Below are 19740 nucleotides of genomic sequence, written 5' to 3'. Positions count from 1 at the left end.
AGAAGTAAGCTGTTTATCAAGTGGCAAAGTATTGACACCTTTTTTGAATTGAGAGATGAGCTTAAAGTATTCTTTACTGACGATCATTTTCGCTGGCATGATGGCGAGTTTCTCACATGACTGGCCTATCTGGGTGATTTTATTTCATGCCTGAATGATCTGAATCTAGGATTACATCTCCGCAACTATATTTTATGATTAAGAAGTTGGAGCTCCTCTCTGTCTGCATTAACAAGGACAACACACAGGTCTTTCCATCATCGTATAATTTTTTGGTGTGCAAATGAACTCAATCTTACGGACAATGTCAAATGTTATATAGCAAAGCACCTGAGTGAGTTGGGTGCACAATTACGCAGGTACTTTTCCCGAAATGGATGACACAAACAACTGGATTCCTTATCCCTTTCATGCCTTGCCTCCAGTCCACTTACCAATATCTGAACAAGCGGATCTGTGAAAATTGAATTTAGTCAGAAATCACTGCCAGATTTCTGGATTGGGCTGCGCTCAGAGTATCCTGCCTTGGCAAATCTTGCTGTTAAGACACTGATGCCCTTTGCAACCACGTGTGTAAAACATTTTTAAGACTGAGACTCTCCAATACAACCCAACATTGCAGAGTTATGTGCATCCTTTCAAGCACACCCATCTCATTAACCTGTGGTGAATTATTCACAATTTTCGATTAATAAATAAGGTTTTATATGTAAGATGGTGAAATAAAGAGCAAAATTATTGATTATTATTATATTATTATTTATGCCCTAGCTCTTTGTCACAGAGCTCTTTGTCACTTCCCACGAGCCGGGTTGTGAATGTCCATTGCCCCAGGTAATCAAGTCAAACCAATTATATTTTGTATAGATAATTATAAATAAGTTGTGATGCGCAACTACTATACACACACACACAAAATAATGGTTATATATAGTGTCAAATGAGGGTTATTTGGCTTGTAACCATAGCAGATCCCTTTTTGGTAATATAACTTTTTTTTTTACAACCTTGCTGTTAATAGATCGCAAAGTGTAATACAACTGAGCTAACGTTTGGAAATGACAAGTTCACTTTCTCATCCATAGCCTAAAAATGCATATCAAGTGCGCTGTTAGGCTCACATCTGAAGACTAGGGGGCATTTAGGACGTCTTCTATTGTGGATCGCTAAAATATCCTAATGATCACAATTCCTCAATTCAAATATTATGGCGACACTATCTATACCAACGATTGTTTGGTATGGCCTATAAACAACAACAAATAAATAAAGAATTACATGGGGCAGTTTGGAAAAAACGAATCCCATCCGAATCGTCATCTGGAATAACAGACATTCTGGGATAATATAGTTACATAACCAACGTTCTGTACTAATACTAGTTCCTTGCGAATATGGGCTTATTATCTATAATCGATAATGACCGATGATCAAGTAATGACAATCCTTTTTTAATTCAATCAAATATTACAAACAATCAAACATTCAGTTAAAGAATTGATACCAACATAACAGACAAGCAAGCTTTTCTAGTCGTGACAATTCATACTAACTAATTAGCCCCTTGGAGCGCAGGATGGCGTCACCCGATGTTTTTCATTAGCGTGACGAAACCGGGAGCGAGGTTTGGTTTGGCACCGTGCGCACGCGGCTGCTGCAGGTCTGGTATATAAACGGAGCGCCGGCCAGGGCCATGGACAATCTGCTGCTGGTGACTGCTTGGCGGACAAAAAAACGACAACTAGCGTTTAAATCAGCAACTTCTTGAGTTATAAAGGCTGTATATTATTTCTCCTTCTGTCAGATCGAATACCAAAAACCAGCGGCGATGAACAGCCATTTTACCGGGACCGGGAAGCAGCTGGTGACAGATTTCTACTATAATAACGGTTTCAGTGAGCTGAGCCTCGAGACCAAGAAGACCACGGTACAACAGCGGAAACAGCATGAGGCGTCCGGTAAAGATGCTGAGGATGAGTCCCGGTTACCGGCACTCGAAGCAGCGTACAGCAGCATCTTGCGGGGGCTCGGGGAAGACACGGACAGGCAGGGGCTCCTGAGGACGCCTCTAAGAGCCGCCAAGGCAATGCAGTTCCTTACCAAGGGATACCACGAGGACGTGTACGGTAAGACCCGGTGGGGACTCGGTATTTGGTCGATTAATAGTTGGGGGGAAATATGCTAAAAGAAAAGGGCACATCGAACTTGAATATCAGTATCCTGTTTTTGCCATCCATTTCAAAAGCCTATGCAAAAGCATGTTTTTGATGCAGAAACAAAATAATAATACATTTATCAAAGATGAGCAGCAGGAGAGTGCCAAACGTAGGATAGAGAGAGAATAGGTAGCTAGGAACACATTCCTTCCGACACTGTAAATTGTAAAATAAAAAAACATTAGTTGAAACCAAATATATGATTCGCTGCCAACTGTTATTTGATTATTAACAAACCTATAGTTCAGCTGCCTATTTCTTTAAACACTCAATTTACTTTTCCCCTTTGGTTAAACTTAATAAATACAAACTTTTTATATATATATATATATATATATATACAGTTGAAGTCGGAAGTTTACATACACTTACGTTGGAGTCATTAAAACTAGTTTTTCAACCACTCCACACATTTCTTGTTAACAAACTATAGTTTTGGCAAGTCGGTTAGGACATCTACTTTGTGCATGTCACAATACATTTGTCCAACAATTGTTTACAGACAGATTATTCCACATACAATTCCAGTGGGTCAGAAGTTTACATACACTAAGTTGACTGTGCCTTTAAACAGCTTGGAAAATTCCAGAAAATTATGTCATTGCTTCAGAAGTTTCTGATAGGCTAATTGACATCATTTGAGTCAATTGGAGGTGTACCTGTGGAGGTATTTCAAGGCCTACCTTCAAACTCCGTGCCTCTTTGCTTGACATCATGGGAAAATCAAAAGAAATCAGCCAATACCTCAGAAAAAAAATGGAAACCTCCACAAGTCTTGTTCATCCTTGGGAGCAACGTTCATCTGTACAAATAATAGTACGCAAGTATAAACACCATGGGACCACGCAGCCGTCTCCTAGAGATGAACGTACTTTGGTGCGAAAAGTGCAAATAAATCCAAGAACAACCGCAAAGGACCTTGTGAAGATGCTGGAGGAAACGGGTACAAAAGTATCTATATCTACTGTAAAACGAGTCCTATATCGACATAACCTGAAAGGCAGCTCAGCAAGGAAGAAGCCACTGCTCCAAAACCGCCATAAAAAAAAGCAATTTCTATTGTTTGCAACTGCATTTTGGAGAAATGTCCTATGGTCTGATGAAACTAAAATAAAACTGTTTGGCCATGATGACCATCGTTATGTTTGGAGGGAAAAGGGGGGTGCTTGCAAGCCAAGAACACCATCCAACCATGAAGCACGGGGGTGGCAGCATCATGTTGTGGGGGTGCTTTGCTGCAGAAGGGACTGGTGCACTTCACAAAATAGATGGCATCATGAGCAAGGAAAATTATGTTGATATATTGAAGCAACATCTCAAGACATCAGTCAAGAAGTTAAAGCTTGGTCGCAAATGGGTCTTCCAAATGAACAATGACCCCAAACATACTTCCAAAGTTGTGACAAAATGGCTTAAGGACAACAATGTCAAGGTATTGGAGTGGCCGTCACAAAGCCCTGACCTCAATACTTTAGAAAATGTGTGGGCAGAACTGAAAAAGCGTGTGTGAGCAAGCAGGCCTACAAACCTGACTCAGTTACACTAGCTCTGTCAGGAGGAATGGGCTAAAATTCACCCAACTTATTGTGGAAAGCTTGTGGAAGGCTACCTGAAACGTTTGACCCAAGTTAAACAATTTTAAGGCAATGCTACCAAATACTAATTGAGTGTATGTAAACTTCTGACCCACTGGGATGTGATGAAAGAAATAAAAGCCGAAATAAATAATTCTCGCTACTATTATTCTGACATTTCACATTCTTAAAATAAAGTGGTAATCCTAACTGACCTTAGACAGGGAATGTTTACTAGGCTTGAATGTCAGGAATTGTGAAACTGAGTTTAAATGTATTTGGCTAAGGTGTATGTGAACTTCTGACTTCAACTGTATATACACAACGTGGGTCTAATCCTGAATGCTGATTGGTTAAAACCACATTCCAGCCTGTGTCTATTCCCCAAGTTAACACACACTGCCTATTTACTCTGACTGAGCAATCCACTGTCTCATCAACCCACTATAAAAAAACATATAGAAATGATCTCACATTTTTTTTAGACTAATATTTAGATTTCAACAGCGGAGATTTGTATAAACATTGCTCTCTGTCTTTCTGACATTTGCAACATTGTTTCAATATTCAAATGTGATCTCCAGCATTCCCATAGTAATGAACATGTCGGGGGGGGGGGGGGGGGGGGAGACAGACAGGCAGGCATCGTTTCTCAGCCAGTCGAAATCATGAATCGCCTGGCATCAATTTTATGGATATATATACATAGAAATGTCAATTGAAAAAAGGAAGTGCAGCTAGTTTGCCGTCTTTCCAGCTTCAGTTTGAAGTGATCATGTTGTTGGCTAGCCCCTCTGAACAACAGTATCCTGATGAGAAAGCACATTTTCTATGCCAGGTGAAATCGTGCCTCATTAGCTCATTGTTATGGACGTTTCCAAATAAATGTCTCTAGAAAATAGCTTGTGCAAATGCAGCTATTCTGGCTGCACTTTTTGACATGACTAAATTAGCTGTAATTGGCTAGCTAGCAAGCAAGGGATAAGAATGCTGCCAGCCATTATAGTAATGCAATATTTAGAACAAGCAACTGGGTCATTTCCATGGATACAGAACAAAAAGAATGAACGCAGGGTTCAAACGCATTAAGAAGGAGAGAAATTCCACAAATTCACTTTTAACAAGGCACACCTGTTAATTGAAATGCATTACAGGTGACTACCTCATGAAGCTGGTTGAGAGAATGCCAAGAGTGTGCAAAGCTGTCAACAAGGCAACGGGTGGCTTCTTTGAAGAATCTATAATAGATTTTGATTTGTTTAACAATTATTTTGGTTACTATGTGATTCCATATGTGTTATTTCATAGTTTTGATGTCTTCACTATTATTCTACAATGTAGAAAGGTAAAAATAAAGAAAAACCCTTGAATGAGTAGGCGTGTCCACATTTTGACTGGTACTGTATATATGCACACACCAAGAACTATCAATAGAAAACAGGTAAAACTGAGCGAAATTCAGCTAGTTTGCTGTCTTTCCAGCTTCACTTTGAAGTGATTGTGTGAGCTGTGTTTTTGGCTACTCTGAACAACAATGTCTGGTCGAGAGAGCACATTTTCTATGCCAGGCGAAATAGCGCATCATTAGCTTATTGTTATGGATATATCCAAATAAATGTCCCTAGAAAACAGCTTAAACAAACGCAAACGCAGCTACTTTTCTGTAACTTTGGCTGCACTGTTTGACGAGACTAAGTTAGCCATAGTTGGCTGGCTAGCAAGCAAGGGATAAGAACCAACATTTAGAACGAACGACTAGGTCGCGTCCATAGACGTAGAACAAAAAAAACAGGCAACCGAATCGACAGAACGAACGACTAGCCGGTTTGGGACTATATCTTGTGGAAGGATGTAATAGTATGAATTAATAAAACATTTTTAAAAGTAATGAACATATGTCAATAGTTATTTGAATATGTTGGTAACCCGTTGTATAAAAGTTATAATGCCCTCAAGCCGGTGTTTGGAAGATATATTGGTTGGCCCTGGCCCTCGACAACACCTGTGCCAATATATCCTCCAAACACCGGTTTCTCGAGCATTATCACTTAAATATACATACAAACCATTTTTTTAATATTGTACCAAGTTGGTTTTTCGCTTTGGAATCACCTATACAAATGTATTTAATTGGGTATTAAGCAATTCAACAATTTCCTGTTAATCATGATATTACCTTAGATTAACACTTTCTTTACATAAAACATTCACATTAACTGGCTACAATATCGTAACCAAATGGTGACCACCTCATTAATGAGCGATGGCATACTTAGGCAGATATCAGTGCTAGTAGTGAACATATAAAATAAATAAACACATTACCTTGAATGACATTTACTCTCACGGGTGGACTAAAATAACAAACCAAAAGCCAGGCCCACAATAGGCCACGCCTTCAAATCTTCTGATAGGCTGCCATCGCTAGATTGCACCCACCATCATGCAATGCAAATGTACATGAGGTGTTGAAAGCAATTTAGAAGCTTTCATATCATTAAAAAATCACATTGATCTGTCAAATTCGTTATTTGATCTCTGACAAATTGAATAGAATAGGTTTAATGAACCAAAGCGTAATTTTGGATCGTACCAATCAGAAAAAGCACTTCAGCTGAACGAAAGTTATCCCACTTTTTACAGTGTTTATGTTTCTCTCAAATCTTGAACAATATATTTTTTGGATCCAAATTACATAATTTAATTGGACTCAACAGCTATATGCCTAATGTGTTATTTATCTCTGGCGTTATCAGGCCGTTGCGTGGGTTAATCGAAACACAACTTTTAGTTATGGGTTAACACGATTACCCCATTTTGCAATTCTCATAAAGACAGATGTTGCTGTTAGCGCTAAAGCCGGTGACTCGTGCTTGTCGGTTCTGGCTGTAGGAGCTCGCCAAGCCCGCGTGCGTCGTCTTTATCCGCGTGTGGTGTGGTTATATAATCTGACCATTTTTTCCAAACACCACTCTAACCTGTAATCTAAGAATGTGGTGTGTGTGTTGGTGTTATGTCATTGATAAGTATTTTCATTCACTATGATTCTTAGACACCCCTGGTCTAAGTCTTTCCCCACCTCCAACCACCTGTTGGACCAGAGGTTTTATAACAATTTGATTAACTTTCTCTCTTTCTCGCTCTCTCTACAGACATCCTGAATGATGCCATATTTGACGAGGACCATGACGAGATAGTGATAGTAAAAGACATTGAAATGTTCTCTCTTTGTGAACACCACCTTGTACCCTTTTTTGGCAGGGTAAGACTGGGGCTCGAAAGACAGAAAGTGGGGGGGGAGTGGCTGACAGAGAATAGCAGAGCAAAGAATGGTAGAGAGAGAGAGAGAGTGTGTTCTGTTGGAAAGAGAGTATGGGGGGGGTTATTGGGTTCTTTGTCCTGGATAGGGAGCAATGGAACACACACTCACATGTGTGCACACACACACACACACACACACACACACACACACACACACACACACACACACACACACACACACACACACACACACACACACAGTGAGTTGGCTTAGCACACAGTAGCTTTGATGCCAGTCTGGTGTTGTGTGTAGAGTTTACAAACAGTATGAAGATGCTGTATGTGTGTTGAGCAGGTCACATGTGAAACTCTGCTCTGTTTGTTTGAACTCTGACCTGTATTTCTACTCTGTTGCATTGACCCAGGTACATATCGGATACCTGCCAAATAAGAAGGTGGTCGGGCTTAGCAAGCTGGCTAGGTGAGTGTACAGTACAAACACACACACACACACACAACTGACACACAGTCCATACGTAGTGTGTGTATTGGAGAAGCTGGTTGGCTCATGACAGGGGCAGGGAATGGTCGGGCTACCCGAGTGTGTGTGTTAGTGTGTGTTAGTGCTGGGTAGCTGAGTTCTTCTGTTATTTCAGTTCTTTGACCTGGAGGCTTAGACTGTAAGCCCTACTGCTAATATCCTGTCTCACCCCAGACACACACACACACACACACACAGAGAGACAATACCCAGACCTAGCCGCTCCCAGACCATGAGAAAATCCCTCCAGACCAGTGGGAATCATTCTTCTATTATCACAGGCTCTCTCTGTCTCTCCCTTGTCCTCCCTCCCTGTCTCTATTTCTCTCCTCATACTTTATAGCCCTTCAACCCTTTTGTATATTTCACTCCAAACATGCACATTGATCAGATCTTGCCTAACAATTTCAGATAATGTTTTGGCAGGCAGTGAATGATTGACAGGTTGATAGAGTGATCGACAGGTTGATAGAATGATTGACAGATTGTGTATCTGGTCATCTCTCTATTTATTAAGACATTAATCATTATCAAACCTGATCACTAATTAGCTATATGTTTGATGGTCTTCTACTGTATTATATTATTGTTCTGTGTGTGTGTGTGTGTGCGTGCGTCAGTGGAGGCTGGTGGGAGGGGGTATAGGAGAACAAGCTCTGTGTAATGGCTAGAATAGAATAAATGAAAACGGGATCAAACATATGGAAACCACGTTTGACTCCGTTCCATTTTTTTTCTTTCTCCCAGCCATTACACAGAGCACGTCCTCCTATAGCTCATTCCGCCAGCCCCCACTGGTGCGTGTATGTTCTTGCTGTGAAAGTAACTGTTTGTTTGTTGTGTGTGTCTGTAGGATTGTTGAGATGTACAGTCGGAGGCTCCAAGGTAAGAATGGCAGAGGGCTTACTCAAATATACATACACAGTACGTATACTGTAGTTCAAAGGACATATACGTAAACATACTACCATGAAACATTACTGTAAGAAATATGCAACATTCTGTGGGTGTTCCCCTCCCTAGTCCAGGAGCGTCTGACCAAGCAGATTGCCATGGCGATATCAGAAGCTCTACAGCCAGCCGGTGTGGCTGTGGTTATAGAGGCAGCGTGAGTACTACACACTCTCACCAACTCTGAATGTTTATTAGGTACTTGAAGTTCCAGACTTATAAATCACATGTTAATCATGAGAGTAAAGCGGGGCATTCTTGTGTTGGCTTGTATATAATGTGTTCCAGGCACATGTGTATGGTGATGCGTGGGGTTCAGAAGATGAACAGTCGAACGGTGACCAGCTGCATGTTGGGGGTGTTCAGAGAAGATCCAAAGACTCGAGAAGAGTTCCTACGACTCACCAAGACTGCTTAGCAACCACCTCGGACCCCTGACCTCTAACCCCTGCCCTGACCCTGTAAAGCACATGTTCTAGGGTAGAGTTCCTAAGACTACTCCACACACCTCACAGAAGCCTTATATACACACAAGGCAATGCAAGCTCTCAAACCTGTGTGTGTGTGTGAATTTCTGTCAGAGTGAGAGGCTATAATTATGGTGCCTTCAGCTCACCTCAGCTAGAAAACCTGACCGTCTTAAAACATGATCTCTACTGTATAGAAAGGTGTATATAAACACTAGTTATAAGCACTAGATATGACTAGTTAAGACTGAGATTTGTGGTGATACTGGGAGCAGGAAAATGCCCTACCTCTTACCTTTTTAAATGCAACTCATGAACCAGGTTTCCATTCAACCTTTTTATGTGAGTAAAGTACATGTCGGATAAAAAAATGTCACAACAGACCTGATGGAAATAGCAAATTTGTCGGTAAACTTCCCAAATGTCGACTAAACAAAATACGCTAGACAAGGTGGGATCTTTTTGTGGCTGTAAAAATAGTTATGTGAGGAATTGCGGTGGGAAACGCCTTTATGCACAAATATTGATATTATAACCATCTTATCGAAAGTCAATTTGGAGTCACGCAATATGTTGTGTGGTACTCCCACTACAACTCAGGAAATAATGCAGTTTATTAGGCTACAGATAAAATAAGTAATGAAATTCACTCCTTTATATTAAATATCAAGTCTTATTCTTGTGATATGATGATCAGTGCTTGGCTGTCAAGACCAGTGGGCACATACCGGATATAACCGATCAGTTTTGTGACAAAAGCATCAGCAGAGTTGAAAAAGCAAATGTTTTTTTTTACTTGTATATTTAACCGCAAAAGTAATTTTTATGTTCACTACGTCATCGTGCACAGCCTTTTATCCGCAACAAGTCAATTTGATGGAAATACATCTCTGGTGGGAAAATGTGCATATTGTTTATATGCAGATTTTTGAATATTCACATGAAAATCTGTCACCGATTGGGTGGAACCTAGTTACTGTCATCAAGTTGTACTTTTTTAGGACCTCTCTTCTTATTTTACCTACAGAATGTAGAAACGAGACGTTTTCACATATGTATGGTGCTGGAGACTTGTATTTTTAATTTGACTTAACATTGACTACCTGTCAAAAGAAAGGTTAAGACCGAGGTCTCTTTTCCAAATGAGCCCTGTTCAGCACAACAATACACATTAAAATACAATAAACACATTAAACTACACAATTAAATACATGTTATTATACACAAAAAGCAAAACACAATCATAAAAAATACATTCTTCAGTAAAAAGGTTCCGGAACAACCATCTGAAATGCTCTAGAGGTATCAATTCAAAGTTTGAAGTGGATCGTATGTAGATCATTCCACACTTAAGGTGCAAGGAAATTAAAGGCTGATTTATCTAACTCTAAAAGCCAAAGGAATCACCAGAGTTAACCAACCCTGTGATTGGGTTTGATAACCTTTCATTTATAGACATAATGACTGAAGTTGAAAAGTGGTGGAATGTCCCTTTTTAAAGGGACAATCTGCAGTCACTACATACATTTTTGGACTTATAAATTATAAATTAATTATCTATACTCATTGATTCAACTGTTACACCCAATCAGAACCCAACATATATGCTTGTTTTACTCCAATGTTTGTAAATATAAACAAACACTGTATAGCCTCAAAACAACCTCTTAAGGATCGGTCCCTTTTTTTAAATTTTCGCCTAAAATGACATACCCAAATCGGCCTGTAGCTCAGGCCCTGAAGCAAGGATATGCATATTCTTGGTACCATTTGAAAGGAAACACGTTGAAGTTTGTGGAAATGTGAAAGGAATGTAGGAGAATATAACACATTAGATCTGGTAAAAGATAATACAAAGAAAAAAAACTACTTTTTTTTTTTTTTGTACCATCATCTTTGAAATGCAAGCGAAAGGCCATAGTGTACTATTCCAGCCCAGGTGCAATTTAGATTTTTTTTGGCCAGTAGATGGCAGCAGTGTATGTGCAAAGTTTTAGACTGAGCCAATGAACCATTGATTTCTGTTCAAAATGTTGTGTCAAGATTGCCCAAATGTGCCTAATTTGTTTATTAATAACTTTATGTTAAAAACTGTGCACTTTCCTCAAACAATAGCATGGTATTCTTTCACCATAATAGCTACTGTAAATTGGACAGTGCAGTTAGATTACCAAGAATTTAAGCTTTCTGCCAATATCAGATATGTCTATGTCCTTGGAAATTTTCTTGTTACTTACAACCTTATGCTAATCGCAATAGCCTACATTAGCTCAACCATCCCGCAATCCTGAAGAACAATTATAATTGTGATATCGTGGATGGTCAGTCCTTGCATACATAGCTCGGTCTATACATTTTAGAGCGGTTTCATTTATCCAGCCCCATCCCTCATCTTTTTACCAAAAGTAATTTTTCCAACAGCAGATTAGCCTGTTAAGACTCCATCATGTTTCATCTGTATGTGGTACAAAGGAAAATATTTGTAACTAACATTTGTAAAAAATAAATATATTTCAGCACTGGTCAGCAAAAGCATCTCTACAGTTTATAAGCCAACACGTGTTCTATATCTATATTTCCTACTATGTGTCTAACAATGTTTTCCTCTATGTTGCCATTTGTTTTCATGAATCATCATTATGTCGTGTTCTCTCAATTAAACTAGATCACCACAATGGAGTGGCTCTTTGTTTCTGTGTAATGGGCTGGGTGTGTGTTTGCTGGGGTAGAGCCTGAGGGGAGACGGTGCCTTTAAATGTCAGTGGGCAGCTGCAATGACTCAGCCAACCCCTGTTCTCCTGCCGCGTTCACATGCTAGTCAGAACTCTGACATTTCAGACTTGCTAACTGGTTGTAGTTGTACACATGCCACGTTCAACCAGTTAGCAAGTCGAACATTTCAGAGTTTCCAAGTTCCGACTAGCACATGAACACGGCATCTAACCTGACCCTGGGTCACACAGGAAGTTACAGCATGCCGTGTCACATCATGATGATGTCAGAGTTTCTAAACCAATCACTGTAGCATGTACAGGTGACCGAGCGACACAGAGAACAGGGTCGTGACTTGTGTTCAAGCCTATTGAATAAGACCCTGTACACCAAACAGACATTTGTTGGAATGTTTTGGTCTGAGACAAAACAAAGTTGATGAATAATAATTTCATTGCCATTACATATTTAATATTTTAATGCACTCAAAAACATGACACGTGATATAATTCTCAATGAATTGATAAAAGGAAACTCCTGTATCAGAGCAGGTTTGACACAACCGGAGAGAAACCATCAGTCCAGCTATTAAAACTAAAAGTAGTCTCGGATTTGGTGTGTGGAACAGTACTGGCCACTTATTGCTGCTAAAAGCTGAGGGTTATAGGAGCTGTACAATAGGGAGGGAAACACGGCTCCATCTCTAACACACACACACACACACACACACACACACACACACACACACACACACACACACACACACACACACACACACACACACACACACACACACACGAGATAGAGCTGGAAAGAGTAAGAACCCTTTGACTGTATCTCTGCTATGAGAGTTTTAGACGGGGTCAAAGCAAGCCTGCTACACAATAAAGCGGTAATTTCTCATGCCCACCTTCCTTCCCCTCCTTTTCTTTCTCACTCCCCTTCTTTCTCTGGTTATATTGGTGGCCTGTCAGAAGCCTATCAGACGGAGGTCTGCTTGTAGTTCTTGGTGTCCAGAACCTTCTTCCCACACATGGCACAGATCCCTAAGTGAGAGTGAGAGAAAAAGGGGGAGAGAAGGGAGATTGTGAACATTATTACATCTTCACTGAATGACAATTTGCTTCTTAGAGAGTGTTGTAGAAATATTGAATCAAATATTTCTCAGATACCGGAACTTGTAAATTCAAATAGACTTTATTACAAAGTAACAGAAGCCGAGCAATTCCATGGAACAAGTTAATTTTCTTGTTACATTCAAGCTTTATAGGTTTCCACCTTCAAAATAACACACATGGTCATTCCCCTCTATGTAGATGATTAACTCCCCTTAGCCTTGAGCCACCATTATCTTCCTGTTCCAATAATTGCTTGTTAAAGCCCACATCTGCTCAGTTTAGATTATATTATATTGGTGGCGGCGCCATAGTGTTAATACAATAAAATAATACATTTATTGCATATATACTTTACTAATAAGTGCTTTTCTAATAATACTTGATTAGTACAAACATATGTTCTTATTACAGATACATGGCTTTTGGTGCCTATATTAATTAAGGTACACATTTTCTGCCTCCGTTCTGTTTTTACATATCTAGTGATTAACTCCATGTTGACCCAGTCTGTAGACTCCCATGGATTCTGCTTCCGTTCTGTTTTTATATGTCCAATGGTTAACTCTTTGTTTATCCAGCTCTGTCCATTCACCTGAGCTCAGGCTTTATTCTGCTTACACGTCTATTAATTAATCCTATGTTTTCTGTCTCAATACTTCTGGGAAAACAGTCTAGATACTGGAAAATCAAACATTGTCATGAATTTTCACCTACAAGAGAAACCAAAATGGCAGAAAAGATGAGGTGTGTAGTAGTGATGCGAGGGTCAGCTGTTTGTTCATCCACACCGCTCGACTATATGTGATAAAGTGAAAATCTGAGGTCCGCCCCCGACCCTAATGTGCAAATATAGAAAATGCGCTGTACAGTCAGAGATGCGCTAACTATTTTTTGACAGGGGGTGCAGGTTGTTGTTTTTTAAAGCCCAATTTAAATTATGCACGATTCTGCTTATAATTTCCTACATTTTGGTAGGCTATTTGTTAGTCAACTTGTTTAGATACATGCAGCTTCTCATCTGTAATTACTTGTTGCCCTAGAAGACTAAATAAACCCTTGATCACCAGAAAATGTCATACATCGATAGAATGAATGCGTCAATCTAGTTTGATTTTTAATGCATCTAGTTGACATTGGTAACGTTCTCTTTCATCTCTGCTTCTCTCCAGCAGGAAAGGCATTTAGGGGACGGGGAGAAAATGCAAAAGTGGTAATGATTTTGTGTGTAAAATTGACAAATGACATCAGTTTGACTGGTTTTAATAGAATTAAAAGCTGTGAAAACAACCCAACATGTTTGTGATAAGATTTCCGTTCAGCTTGGATGCATATTTTATCAGCTTTTACGATGCTGATAAAGATAGCACCTTTACAGGCGGTCCCTAATCGCGCATTCATTCTCTCAAGATGCTGTAAGAAATATATAATAATTCTGCAGGAGTTAATATTATATTAGGCTATGTGAGAGGTTATAGACCTACAGTCAGTGTCCAGATTTCAGTTAGGACTACTATTCCATTTAACCCATCTGAACAGTAGTTATATTGATGTGCCATATTTGAAGTCCCTGTCGAATTTGTATAGCGCCTCACAATCAACATGTTTCCCAAACATTAGGCTACTGTTCTGGCCCTCCCTTCTCTTTATTTTCAACTCTCCATTTTGCAGCTTTTCTCTTATTGAATTAAACTCTGACATTGTCCTTTTTGCCTCAGTGGATCGCCATAAATTTTTTCTGCCCAAGTTCCCAAAAGCATTTGGCAGTTGGTGTGTATTTGGCAAACGTACAGTTATTGCGTAAGCCTCATTTAGGGCCTAACGCCTGATAAATATAATTAGAATAAAAACCTCAATATAGCCTATAGATATGAATTGTACAAGAAGCATACATTTATGGATTTTTAAAGCATTGTTTTCTCTTTATACATCCCACCCTATACATCCCATATTTTATGACCCCAAACCCGCACATATAACCCTGGGGCCTGCAGGTTATGAGTCAACCCGCGCATAACTAGTGTGTAGGCAGATATAGTACCTTTCTTGTAGGCACAGCCCTGGCAGTAGTGAGATCCTGATTGGTGAACAGAGCTCTTGCAGATTCGGCAGATGCCAAAGCACGACTTGCCTGATTTTCCTGGCTTCCCATAAGGATCAAACCTGTTGACAGAATCATATTATCGTAACATAACCATAATCTGACCATATAGAACATCAACAACAACTGTCTTACCTAGCCTTCTTAGATGTCAGAGCCTTGTTCTCATTCAGCTTCCGCCCACCACTCTCTAAAAACATAATACAGTATACTGTTGTGAATACATAATTTTAAATAGTTTGATACTATGTGCAATACCCAATTCTGTATCTATAATACGAGTCCTATATCTACCTGTAGTGTTCCTTGCTCCGTCCTTCCAGGTGTCTGGAGTTATCACCCTGCCCAGCTTCTTCTCACCTGAGATAGAAAGAGAAGCGATAGAGGCCGAGGGTGAAGAAAGAGAGGAAGAAAAGTTCAGAAATAGGAGTAGATGTTGAAAGGAGATGGGGAGAGACGAGAGATAGGAATTCATTGTTAGCTACAGGACTCACACAAACACTTCTCGTTCGTGTCTGTGATATATAATAGGGCATGTTAACTAGGTAACGTTAGACAAAACAACAAAACAAGCCTTCTGCAACACAACAGTTACCTGAGATAAACAAAATTAGACAGCTAGCCAGTTAACGTTAGTTATCTTCTTATAACTTCTAATTATCCAGAACTTACTTACAATTGTCGCAAACCATAGTTTCCTCGTTTTGTACAACACTTTTGGCTAACACCACTAATAAACTGGACCTAAATGTGTAGCTAGTCAGTTATAAACTTCCCGTTTCCGTTTTCAAGGTCTGGGACCTCAGAACCTGATTGGTTGGTCTCGCAGGAGTGGTAAACCGTTATTGGTTGCCAAATATGTCAGTCAATGTAAGCGTCTGACCTTGCGCTGCTTCATGTTTACGGAAGAGAGTCTGATGAATGACCACGACATTATCGATGTGAAATATTGAAAAACAGCCACGTAGGCCTATAGTTAACTTGTCTAATTTAGAATAGTAAACTACCGTATTATGTCGATGGATACAGCTAGCTAGGCTACAAAGGCAGTAGCTAGCTAGATAGCAAAAAAACGTCAACTTGACTCAACGTCATATCTCAGTACGAGGAAGGGGTTCTCAAGGTAGGCTATTCAGACTATCCACCCGACTGGAGCTGCTGTAGTTGGTTTTGTGCTCAAAAATAGCTGATGGGTTATTGCTAGGGGTTTTAGTGCTTCAGACTATTATGATAATGATTAACAATGCATCCAGCCTGGTCTGGCATATTTGTATATTTTAGTCATTTAGCAGACGCTCTTATCCAAAGCGACTTACAGAAGCAATTAGGGTTAAGTGCCTTGCTCAAGGGCACATCAACATATTTTTCACCTAGTTGGCTCGATGATTTAAACCAGCAACCTTTCGGTTACTGGCCCAAAGTGCTTAAGCGCTAGACTACCTGAGTGTCTGTATCTGCTAACCATGCCTTTATAGCACAGTCAGGTGGTAGTGCACTCGCCCTGTAACTGGGGTTGCTGGTTCAAACCCTGCTACGGCTTTTCCTCTCAATAACTGCAACATACCATATTTCCAATTTCAGTACAGGTAGTCCTGACCAGACCTCTCTCCAGCACCATGTGGGACGAGGAGATCAGACATATGGCGTCCAGCCACGCCATCATGGCATCGGGGGTGTTTATGGCGACAGTGGTGCCGGCGGTGCTAGTGCCGGGTTTCTCTGTGTATGGAACACACCTGCTGTGGCAGTACTCTGTTGCCGGGGTTGTCGCTGTGGTCAACATCTCCCTGTTCTGGCTGCTGGGGGTCAGCCCCCCTACCAAGAAACACACTATCACCTACAAGGTACACACACAGTCACCTAAAGAAACAGAAACACACACTCACCTACAAGGCATACTCACTATGAAGATATGATCAGTTTTATACGAGAACTGAATGGTATGAGGTGATCATCTCTTTCTCTCCTCCCCCCTCCAGATGTCTAGGTTGGTGCGTTCCTGTCTCTACTTGCTCCTCTCCTGTCTGTTCTTCCACACTGTAGTGGTCCTGTATGGAGCACCGCTACTGGAGTGAGTGTTGCCAAGACAGTGTGTTTCCACCTGCCAATATTGAGTGTGTCAGATTTTGTTGAAAGTCTTTGGAAGTCTTTGTTTCTGAGTCTTTCACTGTGTTTGCGTGTTAGGTCTGCGCTGGAGACGTTCTCTCTGGCGGTGTTGTTGACCAGTCTAACCACTCTGAGGTGTGTGTGTGTCCTCGGGCCCAACGTGCAAGCCTGGATAAGAGTCTTCAGCCGACATGGGTACTACCTCTATCTACGTCTACCTCTGTCTCTCTCTTTCAGTCTCGCATTTCCGTATTCTCTTATTCTCTCTCACATTCTAGTCAAACGCTCTCTCCAACTACTTCTTTATCTTCCCTCTCTCTTTCTCTGACAGAGACAGTATGTCTGTACTGTATGTCCACTGGGAGACAGTCTACCACTACGTCACAAGCTTCACAATGTCAATGCTTTGTGTGTAAAATGTGTATATGTGTACTTGTGTGATTTGTTTTAGGGCCATGTCGGTGTGGGACACCTCTCTACAGATGGTGGTCGGCTGCAGTGTTGTGGGAGCCTGGCTGGGAGCCTTCCCTATCCCTTTGGACTGGGACCGACCCTGGCAGGTCAGATCACACACAGAGAAAGGCCATGAGTAGAGCTGACACGATTCCTTACTTTGTATATCAGCAAGCCGTGTTTGTTCTACACAATATATTTATATCACAACGTTGTTCCCTGTAGGTGTGGCCTGTGTCCTGCAGTCTGGGTGGAGTGATTGGTTACCTGACTGGGCTAGTCGTCGCCCCCGCCTGGATACACTGGCACCGGAAAAACCTCACCTACAAGAGCAAGTGATGGACAGGACAGGGAAGGAGTGTGGGTGGATGGGTGGGTGTGAGAGTATGTGTATTGTATTTTTTATTTAACTAGGCAAGTCAGTTAAGAACAAGTTCTTATTTACAATGACGGCCTACCAAAAGGCAAAAGGCCTCCTGCGGGGACGGGGCCTGGGATAATAAAAAAATACAGTATAAATAATCAAATATAATAAATCTAAATACAACACTACATAAAGAGAGACCTAAGACAATACCATAGCAAGGCAGCAACACATGACAACACAACATGGTAGCAGCACAAAACATGGTACAAACATTGGGCACAGTCAACAGCACAAAGGTCAAGAAGGTAGAGACAACAATACATCACACAAAGCAGCCACAACTGTCAGTAAGAGTGTCCATGATTGAGTCTTTGAATGAAGAGATTGAGATAAAACTGTCCAGTTTGAGTGTTTGTTGCAGCTCGTTCCAGTCGCTCGCTTCAGCGAACTGAAACGAACTGGCCGAATGGTAAAGAACATCTAGCCGCTCGAGAGCACCCTTACCGGTCGATCTATAAATTAGGTCTCTGTAATCTAGCATGGGTAGGATGGTCATCTGAATCAGGGTTTGGCAGCTGGGGTGAAAGAGGAGCGATTACGATAGAGGAAACCAAGTCTAGATTTAACTTTAGCCTGCAGCTTTGATATGTGCTGAGAGATGGGCAGTGCATCGTCTATCCATTCTCCCAAGTACTATGTATGTGTATTGTATGTATGTGTATTGTATGTATGTATGTATGTGTATTGTATGTATGTGCATTGTGTATTGGGGTGAAAGAGGAGTGATATTTTATGTGTGTATTGTGTATGTATGTGTGTATTGCATATATGTGCATGCTTGTTATGTCACTACTCTAGGCTGCTGTTAAATTATCCCATTAGTAATCCTGCTGTATTCCTTTGGTATCTGAATATTTATTGGGCTGTTGGTGGACAGGCCCTTTCCTGTAAAATATGATGTTGCCATGTAAAAATATTCCACATTTCCTCTTTTTTGACAAATAAAGTCTTAGTTTCTTTTTATTCCTCTGATTGTTTTTCCCTATAGGCTTCTAATAGGGGTTTTACAGACAAACCACAGAGCTGTACCGCCACAGCTGTGCATTTCACACACACACATTGCCACTATACCATGAAGTCCAAGGAACTGGCTGTAGATTTCTGAGATAGAAATTGTTTTATACCCTTCCCCAGATATATGCCTCATCACAATTCTAGAGTGTTGAAAGTTTCCAAGAGCACAGTGTTCTCCATCATTGGGAAATGGAATGGCCCAACCAAAGCTCAGACTTGAATCACATTGAAAATCTGTGGAAAGATTGCTGTTCACCACCACTCCCCAGCTAACTTAAGAGTTTGAGAAACTCTGCCGATACCGATTGCTGCCAAAGGTTCTTCTATGATTTGTTTAGCATAGCAAAGTTAAATGAATGTAATTATTATAATTAACGACTTGGTCAAAACATGAGAAATTAACTAATGACCAGTCCGCTTGGGTAGCAACTTCAGAACGCAAAAATCAATTTACTAATTTAAAATGTTTGGAAAACAGGACCTCTGATTTGACACACTGAACTCTGTCTGAGAAGTAGTTGGTGAACCAGGCAAGGTAGTCATTAAAAAAAATGTTTATCTTAATTTGGTTTCGTTTTTAACCTTATGGTCCACTTAGGAGCCTACAACAAGTCACAGTAAAACATGAACATTTTTAACCATAACATTTGAAAAAAATTGTTGTATACAATCTACATTAACAATCTAAATGGACCAAAAAGAGACAATAGAAAAAACTGTCAATGGCAATGTGAGAAAATTATGGTAACTAGTCTGGCCCTAATTCAGGTTAATAGTTTTTTATGTAAGCCAGGGCAGGATC

The 19740-nt window shown here is 40.4% G+C and overlaps 3 protein-coding genes across 3 annotated transcripts; 2 read left to right on the top strand and 1 right to left on the bottom strand.

Moving 5' to 3' along the window:
• Nucleotides 1-1652: 1652 nt before the first annotated feature.
• LOC129829100 (GTP cyclohydrolase 1-like) lies at nt 1653-11685 on the top strand. Its single transcript, XM_055890600.1, has 6 exons — nt 1653-2126; nt 6943-7052; nt 7477-7532; nt 8446-8477; nt 8616-8700; nt 8832-11685. Exons 1-6 carry the CDS (start codon nt 1829-1831, stop codon nt 8959-8961), a joined length of 711 nt encoding a protein of 236 aa, XP_055746575.1. The 5' UTR covers nt 1653-1828; the 3' UTR covers nt 8962-11685.
• A 486-nt stretch (nt 11686-12171) lies between these two features.
• Nucleotides 12172-15724, bottom strand: LOC129829103 (cysteine-rich PDZ-binding protein-like). The gene is made up of 5 exons (XM_055890602.1): nt 15615-15724; nt 15233-15298; nt 15074-15128; nt 14879-15000; nt 12172-12768 (listed from the first exon to the last, which is right to left on the bottom strand). The coding sequence occupies exons 1-5, from the start codon at nt 15628-15630 to the stop codon at nt 12704-12706; spliced, it is 324 nt and encodes a 107-aa protein (XP_055746577.1). The 5' UTR covers nt 15631-15724; the 3' UTR covers nt 12172-12703.
• An 81-nt stretch (nt 15725-15805) lies between these two features.
• Nucleotides 15806-18887, top strand: LOC129829102 (phosphatidylinositol-glycan biosynthesis class F protein-like). Its single transcript, XM_055890601.1, has 6 exons — nt 15806-16061; nt 16520-16782; nt 16918-17009; nt 17123-17239; nt 17496-17604; nt 17723-18887. The coding sequence occupies exons 2-6, from the start codon at nt 16555-16557 to the stop codon at nt 17834-17836; spliced, it is 660 nt and encodes a 219-aa protein (XP_055746576.1). The 5' UTR covers nt 15806-16061; nt 16520-16554; the 3' UTR covers nt 17837-18887.
• Nucleotides 18888-19740: the final 853 nt, after the last annotated feature.

The sequence above is a fragment of the Salvelinus fontinalis genome, chromosome 30, assembly GCF_029448725.1.
Source record: "Salvelinus fontinalis isolate EN_2023a chromosome 30, ASM2944872v1, whole genome shotgun sequence".
In the NCBI taxonomy this organism is placed as follows: Eukaryota; Metazoa; Chordata; class Actinopteri; order Salmoniformes; family Salmonidae; genus Salvelinus; species Salvelinus fontinalis.
This window is presented reverse-complemented; position numbering and strand designations above follow the sequence as displayed.

Excerpts from the sequence above, each read along its gene's own strand:
- LOC129829100 (XM_055890600.1), top strand. The coding sequence starts at position 1,829 with ATGAACAGCCATTTTACCGGGACCGGGAAGCAGCTGGTGACAGATTTC. Across the intron at positions 7,533-8,445 it reads GGGCTTAGCAAGCTGGCTAG|GATTGTTGAGATGTACAGTC; the intron begins GTGAGTGTACAG and ends GTGTGTCTGTAG. Across the intron at positions 8,478-8,615 it reads GTACAGTCGGAGGCTCCAAG|TCCAGGAGCGTCTGACCAAG; the intron begins GTAAGAATGGCA and ends TCCCCTCCCTAG.
- LOC129829103 (XM_055890602.1), bottom strand. Across the intron at positions 15,129-15,232 it reads CGGAGCAAGGAACACTACAG|AGAGTGGTGGGCGGAAGCTG; the intron begins GTAGATATAGGA and ends TTATGTTTTTAG. Across the intron at positions 12,769-14,878 it reads GGGCTGTGCCTACAAGAAAG|GGATCTGTGCCATGTGTGGG; the intron begins GTACTATATCTG and ends ACTCTCACTTAG.
- LOC129829102 (XM_055890601.1), top strand. The coding sequence starts at position 16,555 with ATGTGGGACGAGGAGATCAGACATATGGCGTCCAGCCACGCCATCATG. Across the intron at positions 17,010-17,122 it reads TATGGAGCACCGCTACTGGA|GTCTGCGCTGGAGACGTTCT; the intron begins GTGAGTGTTGCC and ends TTTGCGTGTTAG. Across the intron at positions 17,605-17,722 it reads ACTGGGACCGACCCTGGCAG|GTGTGGCCTGTGTCCTGCAG; the intron begins GTCAGATCACAC and ends TGTTCCCTGTAG.